The sequence below is a fragment of the Amblyomma maculatum genome, chromosome 9, assembly GCF_055883805.1.
Source record: "Amblyomma maculatum isolate TAMU_Amacu chromosome 9, ASM5588380v1, whole genome shotgun sequence".
NCBI classification, from domain to species: Eukaryota; Metazoa; Arthropoda; class Arachnida; order Ixodida; family Ixodidae; genus Amblyomma; species Amblyomma maculatum.
This window is the reverse complement of record NC_139352.1, coordinates 50468077-50491234: the sequence shown is the minus strand read 5'-3', so window position 1 is coordinate 50491234 and position 23158 is coordinate 50468077. Positions and strand designations below refer to the sequence as shown.

The window sequence follows — 23158 nt, the reverse complement described above, 5'->3', positions numbered from 1 at the left end:
TTCAGTGATGACGTCACGGACGGTACTATTTCTGATGTTCGTTGCCTTCGCCCACGTTCTGCTGCACATTTTCTGACGGTGCTAATCAACATTTCTAGGGCTTTGTTTTCGGCAGCCTTCTTTTCATTTCTTCAAGCTAAGTGTGTATGCAGAAAACGTACCGGTACCGTCAATGACGTCATCATGCGTCACTGTGCAGTGCGGTGAAGCCTGATAGCCGTGGCGATTTTAATCGCTAATTGCGCCATTGTTTCCAATGCTATCGCCAAGATACTTCGCATGCTTTAAGTACAAGCTAAAATCATTCAACTGCTCGAAACTCATCAAAATCTAAAACCGGTGCACCTTCCCTTTAAGGGACCTACATGCACCTAGTGCGAAAGCACTTATGCTGTGATTGTTGAATTTGTTGTGAATACAATTATGTATAATTAGTATTGGTATACAAAGGATGAAGCATTACCTACCACCGTTCAGTACGTAATTTGGTCATTGGTGCTGGTATCTATTTCTTGGGTAATTAGTATGGCAATAATATTGCCCCTCTGCATCTCACTATCGAGTTGACATTCTCTTCACCTCTGAGGATTCTGGACCACTCGTTTTAACTGCAAAGTATTCGTGGTGTGATAGGCCTTTAAATGCTCTCGCATTATATATGCCGATGTTTGGAAAGGGTTACCGGGCCTCTATTTTTAGCATATAGCATTGCTTTAAACATTGATATAAAGAGCCAGAAAGAGTTTAACCCCCAAGAATTTCACATACCACGTGAGTAACCTGAGGGGATGCTTCATCATGGCATTGCAATCTTGTCTTCTAACACTACATATACATAATTTTTTATTGAATCGGTAATTATAAATAACTTATATTAAAGCCGCATTTATCACAAGAAGCAATTGAAATTACATAAACGTACCACGCAGCCAGTGCAGCTAAAACCTGCCACACTTTTTTCTCATTTTGGAGACCTTTCCTCCAAGTGTGCATCTTTCCTGCATTATCTGCAGCTGGATTTGTGACGTCATGGCGGGCGACCAGAGGTCATTATCAGTTGCCGACACTGGTATGAATGGCCGAAGTCAGTCACTGAGAGCCACAGAATCTGCAAGGAGATAATTAGCTACAAAACGCCTCCCCTGTTTTCCGACTTCGTACACACACTTGTTTGTTTCTGTCCTTGCTCTATTATTGCAAATGGGTGATCGACACACGTCCGTCTCCTTGCACTGTCACACTTAGGGCTTTTCTTTTTCTTTATCTGAAACAAAAGCGCCAATGACGCAGCATCATTATCTCGGCGACGAAAATACACTTATCAGGGAGCAGATAGGGTTAAGATATGCATGCGAAACTTCCCACAGCTAGTCACACCCCCACAAAACGCAGTGGTCGATGGAATCGTACAGAAGTCTTTGTATAATGTGACAGACCCCTTGTACATCACGTAAAAGATCCAAAGTAGCTTTTTATTTACCTTTTCGGTTTGCATACGTATTGAGGACTCGGCAATCAGTCAATCACCCCAACTCCGGACGGCAGCCGCACAGCAAGGTTAAGCGCCCACTCTTCACGAAAGCCCTTATACATTCTTGGCCTCTACAGCCCAACATGGATTCCAGTGTGATATCATCCTGTACGCTTGGCATCGCGTATGCAATTGTCTTCCTCGGATCTACGCATGCAGGTAAATTAGCTTACCAACGTCGTTTGATATATGCATCTGCACACAGCATTTATGCTGGGCATAAATACGCATATTTAGTGCATGTGCTGGCAGCTAATTCCGATGCGATCTTAAGTTTTTCGGAGTTCCGATCTAAACTGCAATGTCATAATTATGTACAAGCTAACTTTTTTCTCTAAATATTGCATTTAAACGTGTCTTGTATAATTGAGCTATGTTTGAACACGTCGTGGTAAGTACCGGTTCTAACAGGGCCCTCTCCAAGAAATCAGTTATACGAGAAATCAGACTATAGCGCCGTATATCAATTGCCACAGTTGACGACGGACCTTACTCAGTGTCACACACGAGGACAGCATAGCTAGAAAGAATTTCATTTAAAAATTTTTGAATATTTTATCACCATTTTATTTTGACTGCTGTCTTTTTCTTTATGCTCATATTTGCGATTCCTTTTTAAATCGTTAACTCTTAAATGTGTGCTCCGTCTCTCCCCACTGCGACTCCAGTGCTATCCACTTGCGATCTCATTAGCATACGTGTTTTAACGCGATAAAATTAAATAGCCCGTTCTCTGGATTTGTTGGCGTTATGAGCGAAAATTCACATGCATGTCTCTGGCAGGTGGTAGTTGGCCGGTGAGATCACTGTGCAGTGATTGGTTGGCCGGTTTCGTGACGTCACGATATGTGCATGGTCGAATTGGCATTGCCACCTCGGACTTTGCCTTAGAGATGGGTGGGTGACATCGAAATGCGACTTTCCGGGACCCTTGCGTCTCGAGTAAGACATGCTACCCATAAGCCTCGAATTCGCTTTCGTAGGGCTTGTTTAAAACACGGCTTTATACCTACGCCGTGTAGTCTTTCATATAATCTGGCAGCTAAGGACTGTGTGCTCATAGGTACATACGGGGTAGTAGCAACAGAAATGAAATATTAGGAATATATGAGTAATAAAGCACATATATTTGAACGAGGATTCGTAAGGGGAGCTGGAAAATGGGGAACTATCTAAGATATGTAACGAGGGTTCATGCATTCTGAGTAAGGAGCTAGAAACTTTACTTGCCTAGGACGATGCGCGAATCTTAAAAAAAAAGTTCTATAACGCGATTTGATCACTTCATTAGCTTGTTTCGGAACCGGGTGTGTGCAAAGCGCGCTGGGCGAGACGCTTGCTTTTTACGAGATCCGTGGTGTGTCGTTAAAGGCCTCCTCTTCTCCAGTAAGATTCAATGGTGGAGCTTCCGCAACACTCCTGGCTATCGGCACTGCAAAATGCAGTAAGACGCTGCTGGTGTATGCCTCCTACATTTTGTTGCGTCAAACACGAGAGGTTTCTCTCGAATTCATTCTCGCCGTTTTGCCAGTCTTCATATTGCCCCGATAAAGACCGCACTCATCAAGCCTCATGGCCTATTCAAATTCAAGATGATGGCAGTTTGGCTCTTTTCAGCACAGACAGTACCGGCAGGCCGGAGGTAAGACATCTGTCTTGTGTACTTAGATGATGTCCACATTTGGCCGCGATGTGTTATGTGCACCTTAAAAGGCTTCTAACACTGCTGGAAGCAATCAAATCGTCAGGGATAACCTTGAGTGCATTTTGACTTTGAGAAGCCGCTATATCTACTATAAGAAGGCATTTGTTGAGTACTACCTGGCCCACGTAAAACAGCTTCTATCAAACGTTTCCTCGTGCTGGCCAACAAGAAATATTTATGTAAGTGTTTGGGGCTGTGCGCATGCTGCGAACCCGAAATATCTACAAATGTCCGTGCATAATAGAACGTTGAATGCTTGTGGGGACGGCCTTATGGCCGTCCCCACAAGCCTTTGTAAGAAAGCAGAGCAGGCTTTGCACGATGAACCAACAGCTGGTCACCTCATCTTCACTCCTACCCTTTACCGATTTCAAGACAGGTACCACTGGCACCGTCTTTCTGTCGATGTCCCGCTTTAAGTCAAGGATTTCGTGTGTACGCCGGAAAACGCCACCAACAAGACCGGCTTTGGTTTCTTCGGCCAACTTAAGCACCATCGAAACCTTTCCAGCTGAATGGTATAGACCTACTTGGTCATTGTCCAAAGTCGATGTCGGGCAACAAGTAGATCATTATGTCTACCAGAAATTTAATCGCTACGCCGAAACAAATGCCCGACACAGCTGAAACCGGTTTGCAAATGGCAAGCGTTTTCGTCCAGCAGGCCCTTTGCGCAGGGTTTAAAGGAACAGGATTCACGGCCCAACTTACGCACTTCATTCTGGACTAGAACCACAGAAGCCACTAGCGAATACATGCCTGCAATTCGCAAATCATCGGCCGCAATCTAAACAAAACGAGCTTCCGCATGCTGGTCACGTGCGTCTACACCTTACACAATACCTGGGATGTCAAACTCCCCTATACTGTCTTTGCGTACAGCACCACTAAGCTACTGGATGCAACCTTTTAAGCTAGGTCACAGGAGCGAGACTACGACCCCTATCGTCGCTATGCTGTCAACTGACACCGACAATGTCAACCCTCACGTCGCCGCCGATATTCTACGCGCGAAGAACCCGGTGACTTGCCTGGTTACACATTAAAGACCAACACCTTACTTACACTGGGCTTTACGATCTTCGCTGACACTAAAAGCCAAATGCCCATGTATAGTTGTGGACGCCCCTGTCAGTGTTGCGGGCTCGTCGAAACTAACGTCGCTTCTTCGGCTCATACGAGGGAGATCCTTCACCTAATTGAAAAATCGACTAAACGGGGCATCTGATGGAGTATATCGTCGTAGTGGCACCCCGCAAGCTCAGAATTAGTGCAGGTCGCTCGCTGGAAGTCACATTATGTGCGCAAATGGCACTTTAGTTTTCCACTATACAAGTGTTTATGTCCGTGTTCATGTTCGCTCAGAGGTGTTTTAGTGAATGCATCGAGTCGACACCTCTCTAAGAGGGGGGAGGGGGGGGGGAGGGTAATGCCGCGAAGTTTTATGCTTGTGCACGCTCAAAGCCGCTGGCACGCAGCTTTACCACTTTGTGACGCGAGATGCAACAATAATCTAAATCAAGTGCAACATGCTTCACGTTTTTCCAGATTGTTGGGGCTGCTACTGACGCCTTATTTCCACAGTTCATTGCCAGCTTTAAATTCCTTGCAGCCGATAGCGGCAAGCATTCTTGTGCGATTGCCGAGCACTTTTACTGTTATCGCCGCAGCCTGGGCGCAAGTCAGCCCCAATAAATAGTTTCGATTCCACGCCAGTATACTTCCTTTTATTCTCCGAGGCACTGCCACCACCACTTGACAATATTACCAAGCAGCCCAGATTATTTGCAAAGAACACTGGTACCCATCGCGCTATTCTTCCATCCTAGTTTACGTCGGCCTGTAGGGGTATCTAGAAACATAGCATAACAACCGCAAAGATGGCCGTCCAATCCGGGTCCGCGGGGGCAATTTCTCTTGGTGCTCGGTTTTTTATATTATTCTATGGGATTCATGATGCTTTAAATTTCTCAAAGACTGGAGGATATAACGGTTATTCTCTTCTTGGCAACTGTACTGGAGAACTGCATTGGTAACCAAGCTGAAATCGTTGGTTTGTGCAGTAGTGTGCATAGAAACGAGCAGACCACAGAGCAATCCTCATCATATCGCTCTACATGAAACGTTCGTTTCGTTTCGTTAATGGGGTTTAATGCCCCAAAGCGACTCCGGCTATGAGAGACGCAGCAGTGAAGGGCTCCGAAAATTTCGACCACGTGGAGTTTTTTAACTTGCACTGATATCTTACAGCACACGGGCGTCTTGCTTTTCGCCTCCGTCTAAAAGCTGCCGCCGCGGCCGGGATTCGATCCCGCATTCTTGTACACAGCAGTCAAAGCGTCCCGCAGGGCCTGCATAAAACGCCTCTTCGGAGATCCCAGCGCATTAGAAGGCTAACGCATACGCAGTACAGGCTTCTCTGAGAGATGCCGATCCCTCCCTGCAACAATTATTCACATCTACGGGCAGGTCACTTTGAAGTTTCCACCAAGCTTACTCCGTATAGTGTGAAATGATTGTAGTCGTTTCTCAAACGCTTCCATACTCTATCACTGCATGTTTCTGCAGCCGGCCATGCTTGACGCATTGGAGAAGCATGCAATTATATCACGAGAAACGACGTACTTTATGTGCTTGATGTAAATCCGCGGTTCTGTGAACTACGCTTTGACGCCTTCTGTGATGTCTGAGAGGCGTTCACACACTGAACCGCACTAAACAAACCAAACGTAACCGTCAGTATATCCGCAGATGCTCAATCAGCAGGGTTTCAGTTCTCGTCCTTCCTTTTCAAACATGCGCACCATTGATTTTACTTAGACGGCTCGATTTACTAGCTATGAGAGCAGGAAAACTTGGTTCACATCGTCTAGCTTAAAACATTCGTATCAACGGGCTCAGAAAGTATCTGACAATATTGCACAGCATGCCTGACAGTGGTTTTCAATAATACAGACCATTGGTTTTATCTGATTAATTACTCGGCATGAACATAGGGAAATATTAAAAGCAATTATTTCTGTTCGTAGAAATCTGAGACGCTTCCCATTAACACGCACAAACAGTACCATACAATCCCACAACTGCATCAGAAGAAAATGTTGTCTCATAAAAGTCGACTTGCGTACTGTCATGCTTGAAAAGAGACTGTCAGCTTCTCGAATGCACTGACATGTAGTCCTCATGACTTATTCGTCTATTCGTCCAGATTCAACATCAATAGCAGCAAACCAATAAAAGTGGGAGTATACTGCTAAACGATACAGCTGAAATACATTTGTCAATGACTGCTTACAAACAAAACGAATCCGCGAGAGCTCAACACATTCATGCGACATTACATCACTAATTACAATGTAAGTTGATAATTAACGGAGTGAAAAACGTCATCTTGAGGGCAATGGTTCGTACAAACTAGTACTGTCGCGGCCACTACTTTTCTCTATAGCATTTTCCGGGACACGTCGTCCCTTCCAGAGGAGTTGTGGGTGTACCGCCTCTTCCTGCCCTCCGTCTTTATTCGCTGGGTCGATTCTTGTAAGCATAAAAATTAACATGGGTGCTAACTGCCATCAAGCATGGTAAGTTAAAAAGTGTATGGATATACTTAAGGCGCGCGGTGTAGCGGCATGTTTAAAGTGGGATTGCAGAGACAATGCGCTTAGATTAGACGATGGCAAAAGTTCTTTGTCATAGTGGCAGTAGATAAAACGAATTGCCTTCTCGATAGATTCAATGTTCTCCTCTCTGTTTTCCCCTTTCTGGGGAATCATGTTTTTCAGTTTAATATGTATATGTACCATAGAGTGTTTTCTATAGTGATTTGGTCTGTGAGTAATGCGCGTTTTTGTATGTATATATGTACCCAATAAATTTTCTTTACAGCCGTATTCAATAAGCAGTCGTATATTTGCAATTTATAAACTTTGTATGACGTCATGCTGCGCGTAATGTGCGCCGCAGATACCAGTCTCTGAAGTGTGTTACTGCATGCTAGTTTGATGGGCTTCGACAAAGGCATGTTGGAAGTTAATAGCAGCCTGGGGCATTTATATTCGGTTACTTTATTAAACAAGTCATCAAGCAGATATCAGATATGCTTAAAAGGAAGGCGATTAAGACTTGCTAGAAGAAATGAAGGCCGTTTTATTTAGTTAATTTTCGTCTGTCATGCTTCACACCACTGACTGAAGGGGGCAAAAGAATTAATTCAAAGGGTGTGATCTTAAGTAGAAGCTATGGTATGGTAGAACAATCTCCAGCACATAAGTAAATTTTGGTAGATACGTTAGAAGACTGCAGGTCGTCATAGTACAACAGGGCAAGGAGTGTTTCAGAAAAAAACCAGTTTCTCCTACCGGGTGACCTCACCATTTTGACGCGAAGAGTATCAGAACCAAAGTTTGATAAGACGTCTTTTTTTTTTCAGTAGTGTTACAAAATTGACATATGAAACGAGGTTCCGTAGTCGGCGACTGAAAGGCGACCTCCTTCAGTCGCTACTCGTACTCAAGTTCGAGGATAGTTTTTCGACAGGGATTCAAAAAGACGACAGACGTATACCTCCAACTGTATACCGTTGGCTGTAAGTGTAGGTGTCCACCAAAAAATGAGACGGATACTGCGACTTCCTTCCTTCATAAGCCAAACCATCTCCCCCTTCCTCCCTTCCCTTACGGAGCGGTTTAGCTGTCCAGAGAAACAAGTGTGGCATATATTGTGCCCGCCCATTCCTGTGAACCAATTATTTAAAAACGTTTACCACTGTCAAATTCTCTAACAGTCTCTGAATGCCAAAAATTCGTCGAATTATGATCGTTCACTCCATGAGTTCAAGGTTAACACTCAGGGCATTTTAAATCTCATCTTACGCCTTGACACACAAAAAATGGGCTGGGCCGGATGATATTCTAAGCACTTTCCTTGTACGTTACTTCCTTTGGTCATCTCAATATATCTCAACAATTTTCCAAAAATTTCTTTCGACCGGCATCGTCCCCTCCTCATGGAAGCTCGCAACTGTACTTCCACTCTATAAATACGAAAACAAGCAAATTATTTCTGACTACAGGCCCATCTCTTTAACATCATATTCAAGCAAGGTTTTAGTACACATCATTTATAAACATATTGTGCAGTTTCTCGAAACAAGTAATGTTTCGTCTAGGGCTCAACACGGGTTTCGTAGGGATTTTGGTACAGCGACTCAGTTAACTGAATTTACACGTGACATTCTTTTAACATCGATGCCGGCAGCCAAATCGACGCCATATTCATGGAGTTCTCCAAAGCCTGTGTTACGGTCCTCCACTCTAAATTGTTATGCAAGCTGAAATTCATTCTCAATCATTCTCAACCGGATGACTGGATTGCCGATTTCCTCTCAAACCGCTTCCAGTCTGTTCGCTTCAATTACGTTGATTCTTCTGTAGCTGATGTAACTTCTGGAGTTCACCAAGGCTTCATGCTTGCTTTTGTTATTTTTACTGTATATTAATGATTTGCCTACTAATATAGCCTCAAAGATCCGTTAATATTTTTACGCCTATTATTTTGTATTGTACCAAATATTAACACTGCCGGTGATCATCACCTTCTTAATGAGTCTTTTGGTATGTTCTGTGCCTGGTGCAATACGTAGCAGATGAATATCAACTTCAGAAAAGCAGTTATCATCTCTTTAACCAATCGCCTATCACCTTCGTATTACGACAGTTCATCGCTACATAGCCTGCATGAATACAAATAACTTGCTGTCATTTTACTCACAATATATGTCATGGTCAAAGCACGTCAATTACATCACTGCTAAAGCTTTTAAGAAGGTTGGTTACCTGACGCGCACAGCAAGAGCAGCTTTAAAGAGGCCAAACTGCTGATGAACAAAACTTTAACCCCGCCTATTCTTGAATATACCTCAAATGTTTGGAACCCATATAAGAACTGCGAAATTGATCAAATAGAATGTGTACAACGGAAAGCTGTAAGATTTATTTGTCGCCGCTACGAATTCCAGTTTTCGCCCTCATCTGTAATATCTTCTCTAAAACTAAGTCCACTCTCATCCCGCGGTAAAACTAAGTCCCTCAAACTTCTTCATTCCATAGTACATTCTTACAATTGCATTTCAGAGCCTATTTTCCTTTCAGAACCATCGGCAACTACGAACCATCATAACCTTAATATATAACCTTTTTTGGCCCGTGCCAACGCTTTGAAATACAGTTTCTTCACGCTGTGGAGAGTTGGAACTCCTTACATGGAAACATCCGTTCATCATCAATTTCTGAATTTGCATCGGCAATTGAATCGTGGCATCAGAAGGTATTATGTGTTGCGATAATTTTGCTGTTGTTTCAAGTCTATGATGTGTTGAATTGTATAAAATTTTATATACCCACTCCTGCTATAGCCCTGATTGGGCTGCAGTGTTATCAAATAAATAAAGAAAGAAAGAAAATGCGGTGTTAAAGGCGCTATTGTGTTTATGTTAATTAAACAAAACTTAAGTGTCCTCCTAATTTGTGCATCTCCTCCACGTTTATTTTATTGCATGTGACCCCAGAAACCTCCAGCTCTGCCCGGAAGCTCTCAGTGCCCTTCACACGACATCCTGCTGTTGGGAACCTCCCGCTCTTGACCAAGATCAATATGCCTGGCCCTGCCCGCCTGCCCACTTGCCGACCAGGCCTTCAAGGTATTAGGTTCTGCAGCAATTAACTCAACCTGATGTGCATATAGAACGCGACACGCGCGTTTGTTTCTTATCTCTATTATCTTATTAATATTACTAGGATCAGATAACTACGGTACTGAAAACATCAGGCTGGCTACATTTGCGCTCCACACGCACTCTCCCTCGTTCTATAAGGATATACTTAAAGTGGCTTTTCGGATTAATGCTGGAAAGCGTCGTATTTGTGAGCGTGGTGTTAGTTATCACATTGAGCAGGCTGATCCGTGTTGCACAGGGCCGAAGTCTGCCATATTTATGCCTTGAAATTTTTCGTGACTCTGACTAACATATAATATTCATTACTTTTTTTTTATCAGGATACTCTAGTTTACGGCAAGAAAGAATTACTCATAATGCATAGCACGGCCGGTTCTTGCAAACATATTCTAATGCGAGATGTACGGGAAGTTAGTTCCAGTTTCACTCACATTTTTTAAGGCGAGAAAGAACTACTCACAAGCATAGCTTGTCTGGCTCTTCCATGCATATTTTATTGCGAGCTGTACTGGACGTATTAAATATAAAATATTCGACCAACTGACTCATGGACGTTTTTGTAAGCCAAAATATGGCTTCAGTGGCATCAAACCACAGCTGCTGAAACGCACAAGGCATTCTGAGTGTCAATTTATCATATATTTCAGTCATTCATTGTCGTAAGGAGTGGGGCCAGAAATGTGGAAAGTATACAGAAGTGATGAAGATTGTAATAAACACCCTCCACTTGTATATTCTAGTTGCGATTCCATTTCTCTCAAATGTATTTTTTTTTCTTCAGGAATAATACAATATTCCTCGATAGTAAAGGTTCTCACATCTATAAAGTTTTCAATCTAATCAACATGAATTCCGTAGAGGACTGCCACGCGACGATCAGAGAGTATTATCTTTCATCAGCCTAACATCTAAATTACAACCAGTAGATGTCATGTGCTTGTAATTTGAAAAGGCTTTCGATGATGTCTCTCATCAACGACTGATAGACTTTCAACACTGAACCTTAACTCCCTTGTATGGGTCTGGGTATAGTAGTTCTTTACTGAGTGGCCACAATTTAATACGCCAAACAATCCCTCAACTTGCACTTCAGTTACCTCCGGTGTTCACTAGGGAACTTAGCTGTGACTTTTGGCTTCTCTATAATTGACGTTAGGACATTACCAGTATTATCTCCTCTCATATCCGACTATTCGCACACTAGTACGCACTCCATCGTCAAAGATAGCCGCTATTTTGCACACTTCAAAACGAACTTCCATCAACATAAAGCCAGGTTGAAAGAAATGGCTAGTCCTTTTAACACTAAAAGGACTCCACAACTCTTTTTTTTTTCCAAATATGGCATGTCCGGCCCTGAAATATGCTTTGTTATTTCATACAAATTGCTCTGTGCCACTCATTCTAATGTTCCCAATTAGTCTACATATGTAATGACCGAACGAAGTGTTTCGTACTGATCGTTACTTCCGCCGAAACGTGGGAGTCACCTCTGCATTGATAAAAACGTTGCGTTATCTCACATTCGTCCGTCATAAATGCACGTTAAATTTGGGACCCCATCAATCCAGCCTTCCCATCACCTTCTAAACTTTCAGATAAACATAGTAATCAGTTTTAATTCGCGTAGCTTTATTTATTTTAGTGGCCTATACTACTAGTAGTCCAGCGTCGTCATAAATAAATTCCAGTTTAACCTTACTAACCTCGAATCCAAACATCTCATAGGATGGGCTTACAGCAAAAACATTTATAACAGACCTCTTCATATTTGAGTCAGTTAACCAGCCCACAGCCTATAACGCAGCAACAACCATCCCAAAGCGGCCTGCATGGCACAGAAAAAACTATTTCGCATCTCCTCAAATTCTTCGTGAAAACTGCTCGGGACTGGTAAATCCTACGACGCTGTTCAGAACTCCTATCCACCCTAGTTCGAAGCTGTTACCGAATATCGTTTTGTTTATGGGTATAGCATTAAAAGGTTCAGTGCGAGCAAAAATGGCCACCCTCTCTGAGACGTAGCCAGTGGTCTGGCTGTTGACAGGTGACACTTGTCACCGGGGTGTAACGTCAAAAATACCTGCATCGCTGAAAAGTGCCATAACCTCAAAAACTGGCGTCATAAATCCACCTGTCAAGAGCCGCCTACCATAACCAATTGAATAAATTAATTAAAGTGAATTGAAATAATTACTGACTGGCAAGTGGCAGGTGCTCTGGCAGGTGACGTGGTAGACCGCTGGGACATTGGGAGACCTTGTGGCACGGCCGACATGGCAGGAGCGGTGGCAAGTGGGATATGGCACGTGACATGGCCAAGCGCTGATTGGTCCCAAAGGTGTGTGACGCTGTGAGGTGACGTGACTAAGCCGGGGATTGCAGATAGGCTGGCATTTCAGGCGCGTTCGTCGTGTGACAGGGCCGAGAGCACTGGCGGCAAGTAGTCCACATGTTTTAATAGGGGCTAAAAAAGCAATAAAACAATAAAAAGAGACAACGAGCACGTAGGACTGCAGTGACAATTTTTCCATTCTGCGACGACCTCTCTTGTAATATCCCTTTTCTAGGGCATCAAAATAATAAATATAAGAGTAAACAAATAAACAAAACAGGTTTATTTCGATAAATAGTTGGAAGTTTAAAGCGCTGCGACAAATGACCAGACTTGGACACTCAGGAATATGCTTTGGGGAGAACGATTTAATTATGAGGAAAGTTTGTGCAGGTAATTTGTTAGTCGATTTATTTCAGTTAATTCTTTGCCCAAAAGCGTAGTAAATTTCTTGCCAACTGAATTTGCATTAGCTTCCAAGCGATCAATGTAAATCTACATCATGGTTACAAAAATCAATGTCGTGGTACTGGAAGCATTTACACCACAGCTTCCCTGTTGTGAATAAACAGTGAAATGCCAACAAACACTGTAACCTAATCAGGGTAATTCACACGATCTGCTCAGCAAATAACAAGTCTAAGGCAGATATTTTGTATGTTTTATTTACATCCTATATCTATCATCCTATATGTCTCATTTACATCCTATATATATGCACCAACCTGTCCCGCTAAGTGTCCTACTAAAGTATCCTATATGTGATATGCATAAATATCTAGGAGACAGAAAACAGTGTTCACACACGAACTTGTCTGCTTAGTATAATAACTGTCCTTAAATGATAGAAAAAAATAACATGTGTGACCTTTTCTTCATTGTGTTGTAGCTGATGTGATATAAGCGCATCGGCTAATTATGGCAGAGCCAGACCGATCAGTGCTGGTGACACGCGCGCAGGTTACGTAGAAAGTATTCTCGTTATGGCGCCTCAATTAAGCTTATTGCTGCTGGGCAAGTCAATGTTCGGTGCATTTTATTGAGGGTGATAATAACGGTCAAACATGTCGCAGGAGGCATGTTTGAGAAAAAGTCTATATAACGAGAAAAGGTACTGCACGTTACGGTATGTGGGGTTTAGCTTTTAGAGACTCCGCGTCGTCTGGATGAGATACATGGCAATGTGGAGTTGCGGATGACGCTAAACCGCAGAACAGTGATAGTGTCTTTCTCCTAAGTCTAAATGCGGCTGCTGTGATCCAGATTCCATTGCGTGGGGGCGTAACATTCGCACGTCAAAGTACCAAAATGGGCTTAAAAGAATGGTTTCGTATGCTACCTATGCATCATTCAATCTTGAAAAACAAATGCTTCGATTATTGAGCTTTAATGGAAAATCGGTTTGCTGCTCTCATAGTCCGTTTAAATCTATAACCACCTGTACAGCGTCGAGAGCGCCAGCAGAATACCAAATGAAATTTTACGAGCACGTGGAAAAATGCATAAAATTTTGCGTTTGTACTGTAATATTGTATACTGTCATGATACCTAAACTAAACCAATGTATCGTCAGCTGCACATTACTGGCTGCCACTTGAGTGAGACAAAGAAACACAAGCGTCCCTGCCTGTGGTACTGCGCCGCTTGTGTCATCGTACTCAGCGGAAATCACATACCTCCTGGGCAGTTATCAGCTTACGTTCTGTGGAAGCTCCTAGTCTTTAGAAGCTCCACTTCTGCAAAATTCGTTCATCAGTGTTGGTTCTGCGTACACTCAAGGCTGGTGGTCACGTGACATTTTGGAGCCCTGATTGATAGATGGGATGCGCGACATCTGCGACTCCCTGACGGCGAAGTTGGCAGGTTCGTTAGAATTCCTTACCCAGAAAAGGTTGTCCGCTGTCGACGTGGTGGCAGGGGAAGGGAGGAGTGCGGAAAGGAAAAGGCTAAAGAGCGGAGGTGATGGAGACAGGAACAAAGGAAACTGAAGGCGCTTCGGTCAGGAGAGGTATGAGAGCGGAAGAGGGGAGGATAAAGAGCCGTACGCTGAGTTCGGTTTGATGCACTGATGCAAGGCCCACTCGGCACTCTTCACCTGGCGCTGCATGCTGCCTTTACATTTATTTATACATAGACGATAGCGCATCTATGTAACATGCTGATGGAAACTAACGCTAAAGCGTGTATACCACAATATGGATGATCACCTGTGAATTCTATGTATCAGTTCGTTACATACCACCATGCCACGTAGCTATCAAAGCCCAGTTGTCTCTCGCAGGCCCGTGCATCCAACCGCGCGCCACATGCAACGCCACAGAGGTCTTCGAGTGTTACCAGCAGTTCACCTCACAATGGCTTAGGGAAGTGCTCAACAATGCCTCGGACATTTCCACTCCTTCCGGGCCACAGAAGTTTGAAATGTGCAGGTAAAGCATTTATTATTTTTGGAACACTTAAGCGATGACGTGACGGCGTTAATGACTCCAATCTTCGTCTCACCTTGGGGACTCTAGCTCGCGTGTGTGTACTTGTTTAATCACTGATATCTTAATTTGTGCATCTACTATTCAACATATGCTCATTAGCGTAAGGTTCTCAACTTCTAATCAAAACACAGTCAAACTCAATGCTTTCAAAGCATTGACTGTGTTTGACTGTGAGCATTGACTGTGATGCGCACACTACCAGTAACAGTTGGTAGTGTGCGCATGTGGTGTCGTTTCTTTCTTGTGTTGTCTTCTTTGCTCCGTAGTAGTTTTCAAGTCACAAACCAAATCGCCCTACAGGCCGTCACTCTTTTTAACGCTTTTTTTTTCCTATTCAGCCTTGGAGAGACCATATCGTCATGCAAGCTTGACCTCCAAGAAAACTGCGTAGCAGACGTGAACAAATATCACAAAAGTGAGCTTGCCTACCGTTCTCAGCGAAAGATCTTCTGTAACCAGAAGAAAGTCCAGGGTGAGTGTGCGTTTGTTAGTCGCACACCAGAAGCACAGTGGAATCCACGTACACGCATACGGATTCCAACCAAAAAATGTGTCAAACATTTCTTGACAGATAGCGTCATCAAACGAGCACGTGCTCATATATAATGATTCCTGCTGAAACGTCTTATAATTTATCTGAAAAAGTTACTTCCTAATTTAGGGACAAATCTAAAATAAAGACACTTGTTTCACGTCACAATTTTAGGACTAACATTAAGGCGTAGCTCAGGATGAACACAGATTTTGCCTGAAATGTTGAGTGCTTCTATTACGCCTTTATCACAGCTCCATGCAACTTCGTGGATCGTGTCAAATTGAAGTGCTACTATGACAGATTCTATATTAAGCTTGTGGATGTTACTTTCTTAATAACGTCACATATATGACGCATTTCTCTTACGAGTGAGGCTTGTGAATATTACCTTGATTTGTTTTTGCAATGGTACTTGAGTATTTATCTATTGTCTCCCCTTTAGTTGGCCACTTTTGTGGTATTTATTTTACTTCAACCCCGTTTCTGACCATTTAAATTATTTACATTTTCTTGCCTTTTCTGGAGCTTTCTTTGTTTGGAATGGTAATGTTTATTTTTCAATTTGTAATCTTCTACTGCGCCTATTCGTCTTACCTCTGCTGATGGATGCATTAGACTTCATTTAGCCATGTTTTTGTTCGCATCTTTAGTACTCCCATTTTCCCGTTTTCCCTTTCATGGTCCGGATTTCTGGTACCTGTCCTAAGTATACATATTCGCTACCTATTGTAAACTGCTGTTCCTTTCCGAGGCTGTTTAACATTACCTTCTTCATATTAATTTTCGGCCTATCTTTCTGCTTTTCTTGTCTAGTTCATCAATCATTATTAGCAATTCATCCGCTGAGTTACTTAGCAAGGCAATGTTATCATCGAATCGCAGATTATTGAGGTATTCTCCATCAACCCTTATCACTAACTGCTCCCCTTCTAAGTTCTTGAATACTTCCTCTAAGCAAGCTGTGAATAGCACTGGAGAGATCATCTCTCCTTGCCTAAAGCTCTCTTTGTGAAAATTTTATTACTTTCTTTATACAAAGCTATAGCTGTTCTGCAGCCTATATAGATATCTTCCAGTACTTTCACATACGACTCACCTACACCCTGATTTCACGGTGACTGCATAACTGCTGAGGTTTTGACTGAGTCAAATGCTTTTTGTAATCGATGAGTGCAGTCTGTTGGGACTTATTATATTCCGAACATTTTTCTATCACCTCGCATGGCATTTATGAAAGCTATTGAAAAGGCAGATAATATTTCCTGCACATTATGAAGGTCGACTCGGCTGTTTTGTTCTTTGCATATTTCGCTGTCTGCAGCGCACCGCAAGGCGGAAGCCTGAATTTCCCGATATACCTGTTCCATGATGCTTTGTCCTATCATCAACACATCTTCCTGTCTGACCAATATAATGCTGCCGAAAGAACAAGGGATTCTGATGCAAAATGTCTTGAATGCCATTGAAGTACTTCGTTCCGCGGGCAGTTTGACATCTTACCTTACTCTCATTGTATATTAATGCGTATATTCTTGATCGTCCGTCAGGTTCGTCGTGTTATATAAACTCTTGCTCGCTTTTTACGGCTGCACTACTGGTCAACTTTGATCGATATTAGCTTCTCTTACTGGTAAAAAAAAACAGATTCATGGTTAGGTGTTATAGATTGTTTTATAGTTTACGAGCCGTTTCAGAGCACCTTGACTTTAATGTAACAAGTGGGCAGAAAATGATCCTATTGTTCACGCTCAAGCTGAGTGCACTTTTACATCTATTTCACGTTTTTGGCTACGTTAAACTGAGCCTGGTTCAAAGCTCCAGCCTAGTGCGCTGTCCCTAGGTTTTCGGCGCGTAATGTAGAAAATGTTTCATAAAACTGTCGCGTTCAAGCAACTGCGGTTAGCTACAGGACCTGTCACTAAATTTTATGTCGTAGGCTTTTTTTTTTTTTTTTTAGCATGCCTTTCTTCATGTGGGTATTAATTTTACTCACTCATTGTTTTCTTAGACTACATGGCTGAATACAAATGTCTGGAACAAAATGAGCGGCACGCCAACTGTCTGCGTAACATCTTGAAGAACAGCACTGCTGATGACAGCACTGCTGACGACAGCACTGCTGATGACAGCACTGCCGATGACCATCAGCCCTCCTTCTGTCAGTGAGTATAAAAAAAATTATGTCCTCTCCGTAACGACACCTCGCCCATCATTTCAGATGAAATCGATGAAGCAACGTTTAGCCGGCCGCTAATCGTGTAACTATAGAGGTTCAGCTCACGTTATGACCAAGGTTTGGGTATTATCTAGTGCATGCGCAGTCCCCCGTCCGCAGAAGTCCTGAAAAGCGCCTAAATTCCTAACGTACAATACCAGCATAACTTCCGATTCAGAAGATTTACGTGAAAAAAATAAAAACCATATGAACAAGTTAGTGAAAATTGGATACAAATTAGTGACTGTGTCCAGAAGTACAAGGTGGAGTCTCGATTTATGGCCGTACGTTGTGACACAACTACTCTGCTCAGGAAACATGAAAACAGTCTCGCACAAACTATACGTTTGGTAATGGACTGCAACTGATCTCTCTTGTCCCATCGGTTGAATGGCATTCTGTGCGCGCATGCGTTACGAGCTAAGAGATTGATAATGCGGTGTTGCACGAAACTATAAATTTGTTACAACGCACAGATCGCCATACAATTGCTTCAGCCCGGTAAAGTGTACACAGAAGCAAATCCCTAATCGTGACAGGCTTACTTATATCAGCTTAGCCGAATCAACCAAAAGAACGCTTACGAAATGGAAGTAGAACGTCATGGAGACATGCTATGTACATCAGTGAAGACAAGCAGCTATCTTGAGGCGGGTGACGATGAGTCATTGCACAAAAGCAGTAACCGCAGGTCAGTACCAAGCCAGTAGCGCCTCGGCGCGTTCCCTCGACAGAAATATGATCGCAGTGGGTCACCCAGAGGAGACGTAGCATGCCCCGCCGGCGTGGTGCAGACTTGTAAGACGCCCGACTACTGTGCCGGAGTACCCGGGTTCGAACCCGACCTCGGCGACTGCGTTTCGGTGCAGGCGAAACGAAGAGACGTCCGTGTGCTGTGCGATGTCAGCGCACGTTAAAGATCCCCAGGTGGTCGAAATTACTCCGTAGCCCACTATTACGGCTCCTCTTTCTATCTTTCCAGTTTCACTCCCACCTTCCTGTCTTCCCTTACGACGCGGTTGAGGTGTCCACAAAAACAAATGAAACAGTTACCGCGCCTTTCCCTTCCTGTAAATCAATTGGTTTGGTTTGTGGTTTGGTTTGTGGGGTTTAACGTCCCAAAGCGACGCAGGCTACGAGAGACGCCGTAGTGGAGGACTCCGGAAATTTCGACCACCAGGGGTTCTTTAACGTGCCCTGACATCGCACAGCACACGGCCGCCGAGCGGGATTCGATTCCGCGTCCTTGGGAACAGTAGTTGAGTGCCGTAACCACTGCGCCACCCCGGCGGAGTATAAATCAATCAATCGGATGTCTACAAAACAAGTGTGACCGATACAGCGCCTTTCCGTCCCTGTGAACCAATTATTATTATTATTATTATTATTATTATTATTATTATTATTATTATTATTATTATTATTATTATTATTATTATTATTATTATTATTATTATTATTATTATTATTATTATTATTATTGCACTAGTCAGAGAAATGCCAGCTGCATTAATTGGAACAGATATATGGACATATAACATAGGTCTGTTATGTGCACTCATAGTGAACTTCATTAAAACTCCTGTTGGGTGAGTTGGTAGTTCCTCTTGATGTAGGGGATTTTTAGCGCAAACAAAGACAAGAACAAGAAAGGCGAGACGTACGCACACAAGCGCTATCAACTGACTTTATTCGTGGAAGGCATTCGTGGTAACGAATGCATCAGCGACCCCTCTTTATCTATGTTCGTGGCTGAAGATTGACTTTTTCAACGCTACTACCTGTTGACTCTGGCAAAAGTGTCTTTTCAAGTGTAACACACGCCCACCCGCGCATGCACCTTGATTTCCTGGCTTTTACCTTGTGATTTTTTGTTTGTTTTTTCACTGCTATTAGTTTTCGTTTCATTATCTCCCACCCTTCGGCCTATATATGATGTTGCCTTCCACAAATAAAGTCAGTTGATAGTTAGCGCTTGTGTGTGTACGTCTCGCCTTTCTTATCCTTGTCTTTGTTTGCGCTAAAAAAAACCTACATCATAGTGAACCCTCATTAATCTTAACGCCCTTATATTAAACACATTTTTTATCTGCGCTGACTCATGTTCCGAGCTCCCTTTAGTTCCAATTCCGGATAAGAATGAATCTTCGGTTTACTTGCAGTTGCATTATCCGATATGGACGTTGTGTGCAAGTGAATGTAATACGTGTGGTACTGGATCATCGCCCCTGCGACTTTCGTTGATTTGGTATTCTGTACCGTATACCTCAATGCTCTGCGTCCCTACAGAGAGTCCTAACACTTACCAACTCTGTGCCTACTTCGCAGCCTTACCCTGACTCTCTTAGAGTGCGCCGACCTACCAACGAATTGCACGAGTGGTGACAGCAGTCTCTACAGAGAAGTACTTGAGAACGACGTCCGCCTCGGCGGGTGTATTACTCCTGAGCCTTCTAGGTCGTCGGCCCCTCTTGAGAGAGTGCTCAAATGGCTGCACGCGACTGCGCTGTATTCCCTCATCATTGCCTGCCTCTCCGTAGCCCACTTCCAACTGCTATGAGTCGGTCCACTTCACTCAAGATGTCGGCGCCGTGTTGCGTTTTTCTTGCCCGACCTTTACAAGCAATGGACAGAATTAAGAGACGACCACCGTGACATCACCCGGCTTCGTGCCAAGAGGATAATGTAATATGGCCTTGACACTGGAAAATAAACTGAGCTTTTACTCTGACTGGACAGTACGATCCAAGCGCAGGTATCGGGTATCCAATTCGAAAATTTTATAACGATAATGCCTTACTTGAATGAAATTAATTTCATAATATTTATTATCCTTGCTGCCATATCAAGTAGCTGCTGACTAGAATGTAATATTGTTGCCCATCATAAAACCTTAACTATTATTCAATGATATGTACATGCCTTTGGATGGCAATTACATCGCAATTCCAGTTACTTTTCCTGCCGGCTTCACCAATCACACTGGAATTGAATTTTTCACATATGAGCATGTGACCTCTTAATGCGGCCTTCTAATCCCGGCCGCGGCGGCCGCTTTTCGGTGGAGGCGAAAGCAAGCCACCTGTGTGCTGTGCGACGTCAGTGCGCGTTAACTGATTGATTGATTTATAGGAAGAAAAAGGAGCGGTAATTGTCTCACGTATTCTGTGGACACCTTAACCGCCACGTAAGGGAAGGGCGGAAGGTGGGAGTGAAAGTGGAAAGAGAGATAAAGAAGCCGTAGTGGAAGGCTGCGGAGTAATTTCGACCAACTGGGGATCTTTAACGTGCACTGACATCGCAAAGCACAGGTACGCCTCTCCGTTTCCCGCGTATTTGGGTTTGCTCAGTACGGTGGCTCCGCAAGGGACAAAGCAACAGAAGAGACGAAGCTGTTCCGACTAGCATCTACCGCCCCCAGGAGCGGAGCAGCCTAGCGATTAGCGGCGTATGCTTTTTTTTTTTTTAGTCGATATTTATTGCCTCAGGGCATCAGTAAGTTATGAGATGAAGGATGAATAAATGATTAAATGAATGGAAAAAGGTTGGCTGATTGTATGAAGTCGAGAAGTGAGCGATGATGAGGTCCCTGCGTCCAAGTGACGTATGAGGCAGGATTGGTTGCTGAAAGGCCAGTTATGCTCAGGTGCCGGATTCGTGTTGGCTTGAGTGCTGGGCAGTCCCACAGCAAGTGGTGGATGTCGGCCTCGACATCTTCGTTGTTACAGATCGGGCATCCTGGGCGAGGGTATAAGTGTTGGAAGTATGACCACGTCCTAGTTACAGCTGGTGTAAGGGCAACACCGACCCGGATCCTCCTAAGCGCAACCTCCTCTGCACGGGTGAGACCGCGGGGAAGGGATATCGCACACGGAGGGATAAGTGCACGTGTGCGGCGCCGGAGGTGCTCCTTTCTTGACAAAAGGAGGATAGCGTTGTCGACTTCTAGAAGCCGTGGGATTGATGCGTCTTGGTTCACGAGGCGGGTTGCAAAATCAGCTTGACTTTGGGAAGGCAGCAGATCCCGTGGGACCCACTCAATGCGTATTGATTGTGGGATGCGCGCCGCAAGCTGGTGGATGTCCTGGCAAATTTTAGGGCAGCGGCTGACACGTCGGAGCAGACGTACTGCTTGAAGTGCGTCAGTGCGGATGACAACGTGGGCTGTAGGGAGCATGGTTATAGAAGTCACGGAGCAGAGTGCCTCCTCAACTGCCACAAGCTCAGCGCAGAAAGATGTAAGTGGTTCCGAAAGCTGAAACGTAGTTGTCTGATTCAGGCTAGGTCTCTGTGGACAGTAGATTGCCGTTTTGGCTTCACAGCCTTGCAGGCTTCCATCTACGTACACTACTATGGAATCTTGAGGCAGGTTAGTATCTTGCTCTTCAAATCTCTGGCGTAGCAACGATGCAGAGTTGGAAGATGTCGGTCTGCGGATGTCAGTTGGCTTGTTGTCTCCTAACTGTATAAATTTCCAGGGAGGGAGAACTGGTGCAGGTGGCTGAAGAATAATGTGTGACGTTGCATACGCCCTCAGTGCTTGCGTGGAATGTGACAAAGTGGCCTTGAGTCTGCGAGAATCACGACGCTGCTGCACCAGTTCATCGATGGTGTTGAACTGCGCATTCTCCTGTAACGCTACGACCGGTGTGATTCCTGGGAGGCATGTTATGGTCCTCATAGCTTCTCGATTTACGGTTTCAAGGCGATCCCATTGTGCCCTTGTAAGATGCTGGAACTGGGCCTGATAAACAATACGGGGCTGCAGAACCGCCCTCACTAACTGGCGTGCAACAGACGAGCCAGCGCCACCCGTTTTAGGTGCAATTCTCCTTATTAAACTTATAGTTTCAAGTGCTTGCTTTTTTGCCTGAGAGAGCCAAGCAGTCGCTGATCCTGATTGGTGAATTGTTAAGCCCAGAATTTTCAGGCTCGAAATTTCTTGTATTGGGTTGCCTGATAGAGAGAGACGAATTGGATTTGAGGCAAGTTTACGGCGTCCCCAGCGGTTGGCGACTGACGTGTATGAAGTTTTACACACAGAAAGTTGAAGGCCAATGGAGGATGCGTAATCAGAGGTTACGTCTAATGCTGACTGAAGGGCGGCCTCTTGAGTGAGAAGATCATGGTGAGTGCTCCATACCGTGATATCATCTGCGTACTGCAAAAACTTGATTTCAGGGATATCATGTAAGCGCCACGCCAATGGGATGAAAGTAATATTGAACAACGTCGGAGACAATACTGATCCCTGGGGCACGCCACGTAGTGAAACGAATGAACCAACAGTGTCACCGCTGAGGCGTATTGCAAATTTTCTTCCGTCCAAAAATGATGCGACAAAAGTGCGTACTCTCGGAGGGAGATGAAGCATGTCAATGGCATTCAGGATTGCAGCATGACTGATGTTGTCATATGCCTTTTCAACATCCATTGCTAATATGGTACGTACATTGCGGCTGAGGGTAGATGATAGAACTGCTGATGCCAAGACAGCGAACCCGTCCTCTGTACCTATGTATGGACGAAATCCAATTTGAGCAGGGTGATAAAAACCGTGCTGTTCAAGCCACCAAGAAATTCGTGTGGCTAAGATTTTCTCTGCGAGCTTGCAA

General features: G+C 44.0%; 1 protein-coding gene across 1 annotated transcript; it reads left to right on the top strand.

Moving 5' to 3' along the window:
* Positions 1-1436: 1436 nt before the first annotated feature.
* On the top strand, positions 1437-20267 carry LOC146179045 (uncharacterized). Its single transcript, XM_084579835.1, has 6 exons — positions 1437-1690; positions 9802-9933; positions 14586-14733; positions 15132-15265; positions 17337-17490; positions 19872-20267. Exons 1-6 carry the CDS (start codon positions 1615-1617, stop codon positions 20101-20103), a joined length of 876 nt encoding a protein of 291 aa, XP_084435961.1. The 5' UTR covers positions 1437-1614; the 3' UTR covers positions 20104-20267.
* Positions 20268-23158: the final 2891 nt, after the last annotated feature.